General features: G+C 44.3%; 1 protein-coding gene across 1 annotated transcript in view; it reads left to right on the top strand.

The window, feature by feature from the left end:
* Positions 1-16228, top strand: part of CYBRD1 (cytochrome b reductase 1) — a 36198-nt gene that overhangs the window by 16961 nt on the left and 3009 nt on the right. Inside the window, exon 2 of the mRNA XM_077272720.1 lies at positions 12223-12431. Within this exon, the coding sequence (XP_077128835.1) occupies positions 12223-12431 (209 nt within the window). The remainder of the gene's footprint in view (positions 1-12222; positions 12432-16228) is intronic.

Genomic DNA, 16228 nt, shown 5'->3' with positions numbered 1-16228 from the left:
TTCGCAGGCATCCCCTGACCACTGGTCTGCCACCTGCACAAAATAAGTTTGTGGTCTTCCTTTGTATCATCACAGAGGGACAAGCTTGAGGGTTTAATTTTTAATGTCTGTTGGATTCCATAATTATTTACACTTGTCGTTTGCTAAGCAGTCACGTAAATACTTGATCTCATGTCCAAGCTGCAGGCAGCAGCTGACCTGATCTCCATTACGCCCAGTACTCCTCCACTAGCTCCTGATATACGTAAAATTTTGTTGCTGATCCACAATGATATTGCAAAAATAACACTTCAAAGCTCAAAGACTTGAAAGGGTTACTTTGAAATAGTTGTGAAACACCAGAAATCATTTCCAGAGCCAAGATGCCACTGAGCTTGTCACATGGGAGCTCATTCAACCAAAGAAAAGCGGTCTAATCCCATATGGGAGCAGTCCAGATTTGTGCTGTTGCTGTATTTTCACAGATGATTGCCTGGATTAGATATGTTGTAGTAGTTGTTAAAAATATTAGAGATTCAAAGTATTAAAGAGAGAGTCCCGCCAAATAAAATTGTTTTAATGTTTTCGAAATGCAAATTGTTTAAACTAACATATTTTAGTCTTTATTCACACTTCCGTCCAGACATTTTGTTTTGAGGAACAGACAAATGGAATAAATGTACAAAATTGATTGCATAACTGATGGAAACTGTTTTATCGGGTAAGTCTGGGTTCTGTTAGGTGTCCATGTTTAGAACAGAAGAAAAAGAAGAAAAATGCAGAACTTTTTTTTTCCAGTTTAAAAATGAACACATAACGGAACTGAGACCTACCCCCACAATAATCAATGCGGACTCTCTGCTTCTGTTTCCATCAGTTATGCAACGGATCCATTTGTTTGTTCCTTAAAGCTGAACAGACAAACAGAATGTCTGATCAGAAGTGTGAACACGGCTAGAAAGGGATTTTCACATTTTAAATATAAATAAATAAAAATAAAACCAAGCACTCCTTAGTAGTACAAGTAATGGTCCTGAAAACATATGACACTATTCTCATTTTCCTCACACGCTAATCATTACTGTGCTGCCACACAAATTATCTTTAGTCTGTGTTGCATTTTTTTTCCTGCTATTACTGTAGAAATGCAACATTTTCGCAGACATTTTGGAAATCTCAGCAAAACATTTTTGCATGTATAGCTTTCTCTCACTATCTCTATGTCTAAGCTGTAAGCTATGACAACCTTTTGCTGTTCCCTTACACCAGAAATTGGCTGCTGCATTCCCTGCCTAGGCTTTTATACAGGCTCTGATAGTCTCTCCTGATTCGTTGTGATGTGATAGTTAGAAGGTATTATTGGGAAGCCTGCCTGGACGCACCCAAGGTAATGTGAGACTTCTTTGGCTCATAATCTTCTGAACTATTTAAAATCCCTGTGACCTTTTTTGCCAATTTTTGCAAAGTGAACAGTAAATTGCTGGGTGAAAGATAGTGAGTAGGAATTTTTATCTTTATTTTTTAAAATACATTTGAAATTTAAAAAAATAAAATAAATTGGATAGTTTCTTTAATTTTGATATCTTCCCCACATACCTTACAGTTAGAACAGAGAGAATACTTCTCTCTGCTTGCACCTGATGTGAATGATGGGTGCAGGCTGCCCAGCATGGCTAATTAGCCAAGACAGCCCCTTCCCTGTCGATCTATCAATTGTGAGATAGATATTGGGGCCAATTCAGCAAAGCTTTTACAACAGAAAGCTAGCAAAAGAAAGATTTGTGAAGTCTCAATATTTTTGCACTCATTTTGCCATTTTTTTTTTTTGCTAGTTTGAGTTAACTCTGCCTAAATGGACAGAGCCTGGGAGGGATGGTGGAGTGGCTCTGCCTGTCCTTCAGATTAATAAAAAATGTGTACCAGCGCCAGAAATGCTACTCCGACCCCGACTGGAGTAGCATTTTTGGCAAAGCTCAAAAAAGGCTCCTGCCACTTACTAATTGTTATATTCAAGTAGAAAACGTATGTGCAAAACGGAGGTCTGGATGAGACATCAGCCAAAGATAAAGGCCTTCTCAATCTGCAAGCTTGCACCCAGTAAAATAATAACATTAAGGCCACGTTCACACATTCAGGATTTGGTCAGTATTTTACATCAGTGTTTTTGTAAGACAAAACCGAGAGAGGGTGAAAAATGCGGAAGTGGTGGCGTGTTTCTCCACTCCTGATTTTGGCTTACCAATACTGATGTAAAATACTGACCGAATACTTAACATGTGAACGTGGCCTTATCCTCACCTCCCATTCTAGCACCATTACAGCAGTGTCAGCGTTGTCTCTCCCAGGGCTCGCATCACGTTGCTACGTCATGCGATCCCTGTGGCGGATCACTCTCCTCTCCTTCGGACAGATCCAGAAGAAGTTAGAGGGCAGCAGCTGTTGTGATTTATTCGAGGGTGGGGAGAGTGAAGTGGCCGCTGACTGGCTGCAGGGATTGTGTGACGTAACAACGTCCAACGCCAGTCCTGGGAGAGATGACGCCTACACTACCATAACTGCGCTCGGCCCAGAGGTGAGTATATATGTTATTATTTTACTGGGACAAACATACATATTGAGAAAGGGGTTGTCTGAGGAATGGATAGCCCCTTTATATCTCAGTACTTGCTTTGTTTCATACATTGCTGCCATTACGCTGGCTAAAATCCCTGCACTTTTTAAAAATCGTGTCCTAATTTTGGCCAAACAATAGGACGCTGACACTTCTAATTTAGTTTCTTTGGTTGTTTTGGTAAAAAAAAGTGATGATCTTATTGTTCCATGCTTGGAGCACAGGATATGGAAAAACATGTGCAATAGCAAAATCTGGGACTGCACGAACAAATGTTTCATCACTAAAATCTGATAGCGCCTCTCTAGTGGGAGGATCGTGCCTACAGTGAGTACAGGCTCTTAGAATCGCCTGTCCTGTGTTATTTATGGATGGAAGATCCCGAGGGTGTTGGCTACAGATAAGGAATATATACGGTAAATGTTAACATTACACAGATTCTTCACATATATGTTACTTAAGGCTCGGTGCCCACGATGAGCTTTTGACACTGGATATTTTGCTGCGTAAAAACCGCAGCATCTTAAAGTTCCAGCAAAGTGAATGGGATTTATATAAATCTCCGGCCCTCGTTGCTTTCTTTTACGCAGTGTAAATTGACCTGCGGTGTGGGTCTGAAATCCGCGACATGTCATTTCTTTTGCGGGTGTGCTGAGAATTAGGGCTCGCTCAGACTGGCATGTAGCATATTGAAACTGATGCTATACACTAATGTTACCCCAGCCTTACATGCAGAATTTTCCCATAGAGTTGCATTAGATGCGGAAAATCCGCAGGTCAACACCGCAGCTGTGTTTTTTACTCCATTTGCACAGTGGAAACGCATAAAAAAAAACAAATGTAGTCTGCAGTTAACTGCATCAATAAATACTAGTAAATATCAAAAGCAAAGCGGCTTTATTTAAAAGAAGATGTACCAAAAAGAGACAAAGCCGCAGCGTGAAAAACTCAATAAAAATGCATGTAAAAAACGCAAGTAACATACATTTCTTAATAAGTGCAGACATTAAACAGAAAATTTGCAACATCGTAAGCTCATCGTGGGAATGTACCCTAAAAGGGGTTTTCCAGGATTAGAAAATAAATAAATAACAGTGCTGCACATGGCCACTGTTATTTTGTGGTATTGCAGCAGTTATTTTCATGAAAATGAAGATGACTTGCAAGTACCAGATGCAACTCACAGACAAGTGGTGCCGCTGCAGGTAGAAGGCAGGCATGTTATTCTGACAAACCCTTAATGAGCATCAATACGCCTTTTTAGGGCTTTCATAATTAAGTATTAGTGATGAGCAAATGTGCTGGGATAAGGTGCTCGGATACTACGTTCGAGTCCCACGGCTGCATGTATCGCGGCTGTTCGGCAGATGAAACAGATGAAGAGATTGCCTAACAAACAGACCTGCATGTGTTGCAGCTGTCGAACAGCCGTGAGATATGCAGCTGTGGGACTCGAATGTAGTATCCGAGCACACCGAAGACACTGTGTTAGCACACAAGCATGCGCAGATAACACCTTACCCCAGCACATTCGCTCATCACAATCGATTATATAAAGTCCCCCCCCCCAATTGTTGGAAATGCAGCTGTCTACTATAGCGGACAATGCCGCTGCATACAAAACAATCAGTAACTGTGCTGATCATGGTCGGGGTGGATCTGCAGTATCAGGCTGCGGTTACTATATAGATGATGGCACAGTGTTGGTGCACTCCACAACTGATCACTGATCACTGCGGCCAGCATCGAGCACAGCTTATTAGTATCCTTGTTATTTGCAATTGTTTACTTGTATACATGTTGCTGCTATTACCTTGCTGAGATCAGGGTCATGAGACTGCACCTATTGCCGCTCTCTTTTCGGTAATTTTGCCAGGTTGAACCATCTGTGCCCTATATACAGTACAGACCAAAAGTTTGGTCACACCTTCTCATTTAAAGATTTTTTCTGTATTTTCTTGACTATGAAAATTGTACATTCACACTGAAGGCATCAAAACTATGAATTAACACATGGAATTATATACTTAACAAAAAAGTGTGAAACAACTGAAATTGTCTTATAATCTAGGTTCTAAAAAGTAGCCACCTTTTGCTTTGATGACTGCTTTGCACACTCTTGGCATTCTCTTGATGATCTTCAAGAGGTTGTCACCGGGAATGGTCTTCCAACAATCTTGAAGGAGTTCCCAGAGATGCTTAGCACTTGTTGGCCCTTTTGCCTTCGCTCTGCGGTCCAGCTCACCCCAAACCATCTCGATTGGCTTCAGGTCTGGTGACTGTGGAGACGAGGTCATTTGGCGTAGCACCCCATCACTCTCCTTCTTGGTCAAATAGCCCTTACACAGCCTGGAGGTGTGTTTGGTGTAATTGTCCTGTTGAAAAATAAATTATGGTCCAACTAAACGCAAACCGGATGGAATAGCATGCCGCTGTAAGATGCTGTGGTAGCCATGCTGGTTCAGTATGCCTTCAATTTTGAATAAATCCCCAACAGTGTCACCAGCAAAGCACCCCCACACCATCACACCTCCTCCTCCATGCTTCATGGTGGAAACCAGGCATGTAAAGTCCATCCGTTCACCTTTTCTGCGTCGCACAAAGACACAGTGGTTGGAACCAAAGATCTCAAATTTTGACTTGTCAGACCAAAGCACAGCTTTCCACTGGTCTAATGTCCATTCCTTGTGTTCTTTAGCCCAAACAAGTCTCTTCTGCGTGTTGCCTGTCCTTAGCAGTGGTTTCCTAGCAGCTATTTTACCATAAAGGCCTGCTGCACAAAGTCTCCTCTTAACAGTTGTTGTAGAGATGTGTCTGCTGCTAGAACTCTGTGTGGAACTAACCTGGTTTCTAATCTGAGCTGCTGTTAACCTGCGATTTCTGAGGCAGGTGACTTGGATAAACTTATCCTCAGAAGCAGAGGTGACTCTTGTTCTTCCTTTCCTTGGGCGGTCCTCATGTGAGCCAGTTTCTTTGTAGCGCTTGATGGTTTTTGCAACTGCACTTGGGGACACTTTCAAAGTTTTCCCAATTTTTCAGACTGACTGACCTTCATTTCTTAAATGATGGCCATTTGTTTTTCTTTACTTAGCTGCTTTTTTCTTGCCATAATACAAATTCTAACAGTCTATTCAGTAGGACTATCAGCTATGTATCCACCAGACTTCTGCTCAACACAACTGATGGTCCAAATCCCACTTATTAAACCTGACAGGGCAGACCTGTGAAGTGAAAACCATTTCCGGTGACTACCTCTTGAAGCTCATCAAGAGAATGCCAAGAGTGTGCAAAGCAGTCATCAAAGCAAAAGGTGGCTACTTTGAAGAACCAAGAATATAAGACATATTTTCAGTTGTTTCACACTTTTGTTAAGTATATAATTCCACATGTGTTAATTCATAGTTTTGATGCCTTCAGTGTGAATTTACAATTTTCATAGTCATGAAAATACAGAAAAATCTTTAAATGAGAAGGTGTGTCCAAACTTTTGGTCTGTACTGTATGCTACATTTCAGGTACCGTATATAATCGAGTATAAGCCGAGATTTTCAGCCCACTTTTTTGGGCTGAAAGTGACCCTCTCAGCTTAAATTTGAGTCATTGTCAGCGGGGGGGGGTCGACGGGGGGAGCGGCGCGGTGACATACTCACCTGCTCCTGGCGCTGTCCCTGCATGTCCCATGGTCTCCGGGGCAGCTCTTTCTGTGTTCAGAGTTCACGTGGTACCGCTCATTACAGTAATGAATATGCATGCATATTCATTACTGTAATGAGCGGTACGTGACCGCTGAACACAGGATGATGCCGCCGGCTCCCAGAGACCATCTGACAGTGAGACGTTGCCAGGGACCGCGCCGGGGGCAGGTGAGTATAACGGGGGAGGTGAGCATTGCGCGATAGTCACCTTCCTCGTTCCACCGCTGCGCGCCACTCTGTCTTCCATACTCTGCACTTACTGTTAAGGTCAGAGGGCGCGATGACTCGATTAGTGTGCGCGCCGCCCTGTGCCTGAACAGTCAGTGCAGAGGATGGAAGACAGAGCGGCACGTGGAATGAGGAAGGTGACTATCGCAAGTGCCGGGGCCTGAGCGAAGAGAGGTGAGTATGTGATTATTTTTTTTTAATCGCAGCAACAGCATATGGGGCAAATGTGTGGAGCATCTCATGGGGCCATAATGTGTGGAGCATCTCATGGGGCCATAATGTGTGGAGCATCTCATGGGGTCATAATGTGTGGAGCATCTCATGGGGTCATAATGTGTGGAGCATCTCATGGGGTCATAATGTGTGGAGCATTGTTGTGAATTCCGTTCTCGGGCTCCCTCCTGTGGTCATGAGTGGTACTGTGTGAGTTTGTTCTTGGGCTCCCTCTGGTGGCCTTTAGCGATATGGCTGGTCTTTGCTGGCTCAGCTGTTTCATCTCCTGCGAGGCTGGGCCTATTTAACTCACCTGGACCTATACTTGTCGCCTGCTGTCGGTGTATTCAGTCCTGATCCTGTGCTCTCCTGAATATTCCTTGTGACCTGTCTCCTGCTATGAGAAGCTAAGTTTGCTTGTTTAGTTTCTCATTATTGCCTTGAAAACGTTTCTCATTATATTATGAGTTCAGTCCAGCTTGCTTTTATGTGATTTTTTGCTTGCTGGTAGTTCTGGGGTGCAGAGTGCTCCCCTCACATCGTGAGTCGGTGTGGGGGTTCTTGTATTCTCTGCGTGGTTTACTTTTGATAGTTTTTGTACTGACCGCACAGACTCCTATCTATTTTCAGTCTATCTAGTGTTAGCGGGCCTCATTTGCTAAACCTGTTTCATCTCTACGTTTGTGTTTTCCCCTTAACTCACCGTTATTATTTGTGGGGGGCTATCTAAAACTTTGGGGATATTTCTCTGAGGCAAGTGAGGTCTTTGCTTTCTCTCTAGGGGTAGTCAGTTTCTCAGGCTGTGAACGTGGCGTCTAGGATTTCAGGAACGCTCCACAGCTACCTTTAGTGTGTTTGGATAGGATCAGGATTGCGGTCAGTATAGTTTCCACATCCCCAGAACTTGTCCTGTATTCTGGTCATATGTGTCAGGTCAGTTTGGAGATCCTACCACCGGATCATAACAGAGCATCTCATGGGGCCATAATGTGTGGAGCATCTCATGGGGCCATAATGTGTGGAGCATCTCATTGGGCCATAATGTGTGGATCATCTTATGGGGCCATAATGTGCGGATCATCTTATGGGGCCATAATGTGTGGAGCATTTTATGGGACCATCAACCTTTATGCAGCATTGTATGGGGCAAATGTTTCTATGGAGCATCTTATGGGGCCATTATTAACCTTTTGTGCAGCATTATATGGGGCATATTTTAATATGGAGCATCTTATGGGGCCCATCATGAACTGTATGGATCATTATATGGGGCTCCTGATTCAATATTGGATATTCAAAAACACTTAACCTACTGATGTCTCAATTATTTTTACTTTTATTGGTATCTCTATTTACTTTTGACATTTACCGGTAGCTGCTTCCTTTTCCCCCCTAGGCTTATACTCGAGTCAATAAGTTTTCCCAGTTTTTTGTGGCAAAATTAGGGGGGTCGGCTTATACTCGGGTCAGCTTATACTCGAGTATATACAGTATATACTGTACATCATACTGGGCCCTAGTATATTTTTACAGATGTAATTTTTTTTATGTCTCTGATATTTTTAATGCATAGCTAATAAAATTAAATTGTTTGTTTTGTGGTTTTAAACTCCAATTCTTGACGTTATATTAGGTGTCGGCATTTCTAGTGTTTTTGCCAATTTAAATTTGTGCGTCTGTGCACATAAGGTCAATATCACTTGCACACATATTTGTATAATTGTCTTATGTTTACTTTCCAAAACAACAAACCCCATATGTCTATACATACATACAGCTCTATGCAGGACATGTTTGCCTTCATGAATAGCCACCTTTTAACTTTTTTTTTCTTCTTTTTAATCTAAATAGAATATTTATTTTATGATAATTTCTAAAAAAATATATATCTTAGACCAAAGCCTAATTTTACTAATACAGAGCTACAAATACTCTGCAGATACTCAGAGATGAAATGATACACTCCTGGCAGCTTTTAGGCTGTGTTCTGCTCCTGAAACGCTTAAAAACCGCTAACAAAACGCATCCCATTAATTTTAATTGCATTCCGCAATTGCTGTGCCCATGCTGCGTATTTATCCGCAGCGGAATCACATTGCGGTAAAATACGCAGTATGTTCATTTTTTTTTGCGGAATCGCGGCAATTCCGCCGCTATAGACTTGTATTGGAACGCTTGAAATCCGCAAATATTAAAAATGTTTGCGGATTTCAAGCACATTTGCTGCAGTTTTGTAAATCAAAACCACAGCAGATATGAAGTGACATCATGGGCATCCCATCATACCATCCCATAATCCAGATCATTCCCATCTTCCTGGATGGACTGGTATGATTTTTATTTCCCAACTTTATTTTTTATAAAAAACAACAACACTTAAACGCTTAGAAAAAACGTGTAAAAAATGCATCAAAATCCGCATGCGTATTCCCTGGCAAGGGTGTGCGGTTTGGATGAGGAAAAGTCTGCTTCTATTCTGCAACTTGGGCACATAGCCTTAGGCTATATTCATATGCATCGGTTTTGTAGTGTTTTTTTTTATTTTATTTTATTTTTTTTTCTGCATTATTTTTAAATAAAAATAAAAATCTGCTTTTTGCCAGTACCATCAAAACCAATAACGGTCAGTAAAAAAATTAAAATAAATTCTGAATTGAGTTTAATAAGTACAACGTTTTTTTAAATCTGCACCATATCAAGTCTTTTAGTGATTTTGCAGTGTATTTTCTCCCATAGAAAGCAATGGAAAAAGTGAAAACAAAAAAAATGTTTATCACTGCGTTTTTTGGTGAACAAAAATTACTTTATTAAACATTTACTGTTAACAAACCACACCTGTAACCTGCATTAAAAAATGCCGCAAAATAGCGTATTGAACACAGCTTTTTTTACTGCCGTGAGAGGAGGTTTTTATGCAGAAAAAAAAAAATGCTGCAAAAATTCTGCATGTAAACGTAGACTTGGTCACCTTCGGGTGAAGCTCACTGAATAATGTTTTATTATTGAGCTCCGCTTACAAACAGTATGCAGTAAGCGCTTAAGCTCCCCCTACTGGTGGCTGCAGGAAGTATGGATTTTACAATTTAAATTCATGCAGGGGATTTGGAGCTGTGTTTTAGGAAACAGAAAAATTACTACAAAGATTTATATATTTAGAAAGGGGTTTGCCTTGTTTTTAAAATATCAGAAAAATCCAAAAAAATAAACTATCAGAGCTTTACTTACCAATCCCTTCTCCAGCACCGGCTCTTTGTTGCTGCTGCTCCTAATCACTGTTTACAGGTTGCAGTATTAACGTGACCAATACAGCACACCTAACCGCTGCAGCTAATCACTAGTCTCATTGGCTTTACTGATGCATAGGAAACGGAGATGTAGATCAGCTTCTATTAAAATGAATAGGAGTAGAAATGCAGTATCCAGGGGACAGCCACAAAACTCTGTTATGGAGGTGCATATTGTTTGCATGCTGGTGGGGCAGATAATGGCTAGGTGCCTTGTTTAAAGGGCCACTGTCACCCCCCCCCCCTCCCAGCCGTTATAAACTAAAAGAGCCACCTTGTGCAGCAGTAATGCTGCAGTCTAACAAGGTGGCTCTTTTAGTTTTTGATTCATTTATTACCTCAATAAAGCAGAAGTGAACATAAAGTGGAGAGCACATCCGGCGGGAGAAACGTACCGGGAGAACATGGAGGGATGGATCCTGGAGCAAACTCCACCGTTTGTGTACGCCGCCTCCTCCTGGGTGCACCGCTGTCTGCGTACGCCGTCTCCTGGGTGCACCGCTGTCTGCGTATGCCGTCTCCTGGGTGCACCGCTGTCTGCGTACGCTGTCTCCTGGGTGCACCGCTGTCTGCGTACGCCGTCTCCTGGGTGCACCGCTGTCTGCGTACGCCGTCTCCTGGGTGCACCGCTGTCTGCGTATGCCGTCTCCTGGGTGCACCGCTGTCTGCGTATGCCGTCTCCTGGGTGCACCGCTGTCTGCGTACGCCGTCTCCTGGGTGCACCGCTGTCTGCGTACGCCGTCTCCTGGGTGCACCGCTGTCTGCGTACGCCGTCTCCTGGGTGCACCGCTGTCTGCGTACGCCGTCTCCTGGGTGCACCGCTGTCTGCGTACGCCGTCTCCTGGGTGCACCGCTGTCTGCGTACGCCGTCTCCTGGGTGCACCGCTGTCTGCGTACGCCGTCTCTTGGGTACACAATTGTCTGCGTACGCCGTCTTTTGGGTAAACAGTCGTCTGCGTACAGAGTCTCCTGGGTGCGCTGCTGTCGGCGTACACTGCTGCCGTCTGGGTGCGCTGCTGTCGGCGTACACTGCTGCCGTCTGGGTGCGCTGCTGTCGGCGTACACTGCTGCCGTCTGGGTGCGCTGCTGTCGGCGTACACTGCTGCCGTCTGGGTGCGCTGCTGTCGGCGTACACCCTGCGCTGTGCGTGCCTGCCTGGGGCAGGCGCAGTCTTCATTGTCAGTCACAGCTCAGACGCAGGGTGCCTGACTGCGCCTGTGCGGGCAGTGCGGCCACCCTGTTCCTGAATCCCCGCCCCGCACTGTTATTCATTATGCACAGTGCGGGGCTGGGGTTCCTGGGCATGCGCACTGCACTTGTCAGACGCTCCCCCGGTCCCCCGCCTTCCAGCGTTGTTCTTTGTGGCTGTTCAAAACGTCGGCAATGAAACCTGTATATTCCGGCAATGCTGGAAGGCGGGGGACCGGGGGAGCGTCTGACAAGCGCAGTGCTCATGCCCAGGAACCCCAGCCCCGCACTGTGCATAATGAATAACAGTGCGGGCCCCAGGCAGGCACGCACAGCGCAGGCGCCGGATTTAAGAAGCAACAGCGCTCAGGGGGCGGCGACCATCGCCCCTGAAGAGAAGAGTGACGGCAGTTGGGAGATTGATAGAGGACGATTCGGACCGCCTCCCGGTACAATATCTGGTATTTGTGGCCAATTTTTAAAACGCTTTATTGAGGTAATAAATGAATCAAAAACTAAAAGAGCCACCTTGTTAGACTGCAGCATTACTGCTGCACAAGGTGGCTCTTTTAGTTTATAACGGCTGGAGGGGGTGACAGTGGCCCTTTAAGACCCTCACCTCCTGAGGATAGGTCCTCAATAGTGATGAGTGAACGTGCTCGGATAAAGTGTTATCCGAGTATCTTGGGTGTGCTCGTATATTATGCTCGAGTCCCTGCGGCTGCATCTCTTGCGACTGTTCGAGAGCTGACACATGCAGAACAAACAGGCAATCCATGCATGTGTTGCAGCTGAGGAACAGGCACAAAACATGAAGTCGCAGGGACAAGAACATATTATCTGAGCAATCCCAAGATACTAGAATAAGACCTGAGCGTACTCAGATAACACCTTATCCGAGCACGTTCACTCATCACCAGACAAAATATCATTACCGTAGAAAATCCCTTTAAGAAATGTGAAGGTGTCTTGAGCACCTTTTATACAATATTAACCTTCTGAATGTTTCTTTTCCTTTTTCCAGCTATTATAGTTTACCGATTACCTTGGACCTGGAAATGTAGCAAGCTGCTCATGAAGTGCATACACGCCGGCCTCCACCTTACAGCAACCGTTCTCGTGGTGGTGGCTTTGGTGGCCGTATTCGATTTCCACAATGCCAAAAGCATTCCCAACATGTACAGTCTGCACAGCTGGGTTGGGCTGACTGTGGTCATACTTTTTGTTTTGCAGGTGAGACTTCTTAATGTTTGCGACATAGAGTATATAACTGATCTATATGTGTCCCCACCATTTTGGAGGGATGAAGAACTTGCCTTATGCCCTACATCTTGTCTAGATCGATGCAGAAACTGAACCGAGTGCATATTTTTTCCGTACTAAAGAATTATATTAAAAAAATAAATTATTTCCTTAGGCGATCCAGGGCCAATACTCTGACCGACACGTGTCTGCTGCCCACCAATTAGTGGCCTCGGTGGGCACGTGCTGTAGTGTAGATATCATGGGTCCTATGGCCAGGCAGTGATGGCAGAAGTAACAGCATGTTGCCACTATGGCCAATGATTGACTGCAGGGGTCACATGCAAACAATTGCAAATAAAACTAGGGGAATCTGCACAGAATAAAAAGCGACAAAAGTAGAACGTGTGCCCAGACCCTAACCCAAACAGGTAAAATTACAGACCCGTCTGGCATAACACCAAGGGGCCATAGCAGCTTTAAAACAATTGGACACAACCTGCCTGTGTTCACAAAACATCCGGACTGGAGATCGCCGGTGTCGGCGCAGTCCCAAAAGATGCTTTTTGGGGGTGAATAGCAACTTAAATATGTGAAGGGAGAAAATAAATAAATTACATAATCCGTCCCCCAGAGAATAAAACTAAGGTGTCATAGAATATAAGTAAATCCAAGGCCGACATTTTCGATTGTTGGTTGCACAAAATTTAGTTGCTTGCCAATTAAAAAACATACAGTGAACAATCGATGCTGTCAAAATTGCTCTTTTGGTACAAATGTGGTCAAGTGTACAACCAGCTTAGGTCCACTGTAGGGGTTAGTAGAGACACATTGATTTATCTTGTTTATCACTCTCAAGGTCAAATAGTCTCCCCCACAGCAGGTAAAATACCGTAAGGGTACCGTCTCACTATACGATTTACCAACGATCATGACCTGCGATACGACCTGGCCGTGATCGTTGGTAAGTCGTTGTGTGGTCGCTGGGGAGCTGTCACACAGACCGCTCTCCAGCGACCAACGATGCCGAGGTTCGCTGGTAACCAGGGTAAACATCGGGTTACTAAGCGCAGGGCCGCGCTTAGTAACCCGATGTTTACCGTGGTTACCAGCGTAAAAGTAAAAAAAAACAAACCGTACATACTCACCATCTGATGTCCGTCAGGTCCCTTGCCGTCTGCTTCCCGCTCTGACTGAGTGCCGCCGTACAGTGAGAGCAGAGTGCAGCGGTGACGTCACCGCTGTGATCTGCTCTCACTTTCCGGCCGGCAGACAGACAGAGCGGGAAGCAGACGGCAAGGGACCTGACGGACATCAGATGGTGAGTATGTACGGTTTGTTTTTTTTTACTTTTACGCTGGTAACCAGGGTAAACATCGGGTTACTAAGCGCGGCCCTGCGCTTAGTAACCCGATGTTTACCCTGGTTACCAGCGAACGCATCGCTGGATCGCTGTCACACACAACGATCCAGCGATGACAGCGGGAGATCAAGCGACGAAAGAAAGTTTCAAACGATGTGCTACGACGTACGATTCTCAGCAGGGTGTCTGATCGCAGTAGCGTGTCAGACACTGCGAGATCGTAACGATATCGCTAGAACGTCACGAATCATGCCGTCGTAGCGATAAAAATGCCACTGTGTGACGGTACCCTAAGTATTGAACACATCATCAATTTTCTAAGTAAATATATTACTGAAGGTGCTATTGACATAACATTGTCACTAGATGCCGGTAACGACCCATCCAATCCCCACACACAAATAAAATAAACCTTAGCTGTCCATAAATTATGTATAATAATGAGAAATTATACAAAAGTATTGAACATTTTTACTGAAATGTATTTAATCCTTCGTATAAAAGCCTTTGTTGGTGATGAGTTCTTCAAGACGCCTCCTGTATGGAGAAACTAGTCGCAGGCATTGCTCAAGTGTGATTTTTGGCACATTCTTCCACTTTCTTCACACCCTGAAGTTACAGTAGGCTCCTTCTATGAACTCTGAGCTTTAGTTGCTTCCATAAATTTTCTATTGTATTCAGGTCAGGTGATCGGCTCGGCCATTCTAGCAGCTTTATTTTCTTTCTCTGAAACCAATTAAGAGTTTCCTTGTCTCTGTGTTTGGGATCATTGTCTTTCTGAAATGTCCACCCTTGTTTCATCTTCATCATCCTGGTAGACGGCAGATTTTAATCAGAATGTCTCGTTACATTTGTCCATTCATCCTTCCTTCAATTACATGAAGTTTACCAGTGCTGCCGTAATGTTAAAAAAACAGCCCCACACCATGATGTTCCCACCTCCAATGAGACTTTTTATTCTGAGTGTGATAAACCCCTTACAGTGGTGTAAAGGTACCTTCACATTAAGCGACGCTGCAGCGATAGCGACAACGATGCCGATCGCTGCAGCGTCGCTGTTTGGTCGCTGGAGAGCTGTCACACAGACCGCTCTCCAGCGACCAACGATGCCGAGGTCCCCGGGTAACCAGGGTAAACATCGGGTTGCTAAGCGCAGGGCCGCGCTTAGTAACCCGATGTTTACCCTGGTAACCATCGTAAAAGTAAAAAAAACAAACAGTACATACTCGCCTGCGCGTCCCCCGGCGTCCGCTTCCTGTACTGTGTGAGCGCCGGCCCTAACAGCAGAGCGGTGACGTCACCGCTGTGCTTTCACTTTCACTTTAGGGCCGGCGCTCAGTCACAGCAGGAAGCGGATGGCAGGGGACGCGCAGGTGAGTATGTACTGTTTTTTTTTTTTACATTTTACACTGGTAACCAGGGTAAACATCGGGTTACTAAGCGCGGCCCTGCGCTTAGTAACCCGATATTTACCCTGGTTACCAGCGTAAAACATCGCTGGTATCGTTGCTTTTGGTGTCAAACCTGACGATAAACGCCGGTCTGACGACCAAATAAAGTTCTGAACTTTATTCAACGACCAGCGATATCACAGCAGGATCCTGATCGCTGCTGCGTGTCAAACTAAACGATATCTCTATCCAGGACGCTGCAACGTCACGGATCGCTAGCGATATCGTTTAGTGTGAAGGTACCTTAAGTCACCCTTGAAATTACCTATATTCTAGGCACCATAGTTTATTCTGCCTCTGAGCGCTGGTTTATCGATTTAGCTTTCAGATTTTTAACATGCTGCATGCAAATTTCTATTCAAATGGAATTTATATTTATCAGCAGGATTTCACACCCCAAACTATATGCAAATGAGGCTTAATAGCTATGGTAGATCTGAAGCCTCTGCCACTCCAGCTCTATTCCCCATCCAGTGCCCCCTCCTCCTGTTTGACTGATAGCCTCTATGATGTGGCAGCACTGGGGAAGGGAATAGAGCTGGGGTGACAGAGGCCTCAGATCTACACATAACCTTCATCTTCATTTTGTGTATTAATTCAAGCACGGATATCTCAGTCCATATAAAGGTATTGCTGGACTTAATCTTTGAAAGAGCTACATGCACATTGAAATAGTTTTGTGGGGTGAAATCCTGCTTACATACATCTGCATCAATATCCGGTCCACCACTCCCAATACTTGATGGTCACAGCACACCTCTTCTCCTTTCCTGCACTATGTCCTCTGCACAGATCAAAGCACATGCCTAGAACACTGTCCCATGGAGGTCAATGACCATCTCCAGGCTATTGTGTTCTATGGTCCATTTGGCTGCTGTTGCTCAGAAAAGATGGATGGAAAAAAAACTGTCAGTATGTGGTTTTATTTAATAAAATTTTTTAGTTTATTTATTGATGCTAAGCATTGTCCCCAA

The sequence above is a fragment of the Ranitomeya variabilis genome, chromosome 7, assembly GCF_051348905.1.
Source record: "Ranitomeya variabilis isolate aRanVar5 chromosome 7, aRanVar5.hap1, whole genome shotgun sequence".
NCBI classification, from domain to species: domain Eukaryota; kingdom Metazoa; phylum Chordata; class Amphibia; order Anura; family Dendrobatidae; genus Ranitomeya; species Ranitomeya variabilis.
Note: the sequence above shows the minus strand (reverse complement) of the source record. Positions and strands in the feature narration are given on the sequence as shown.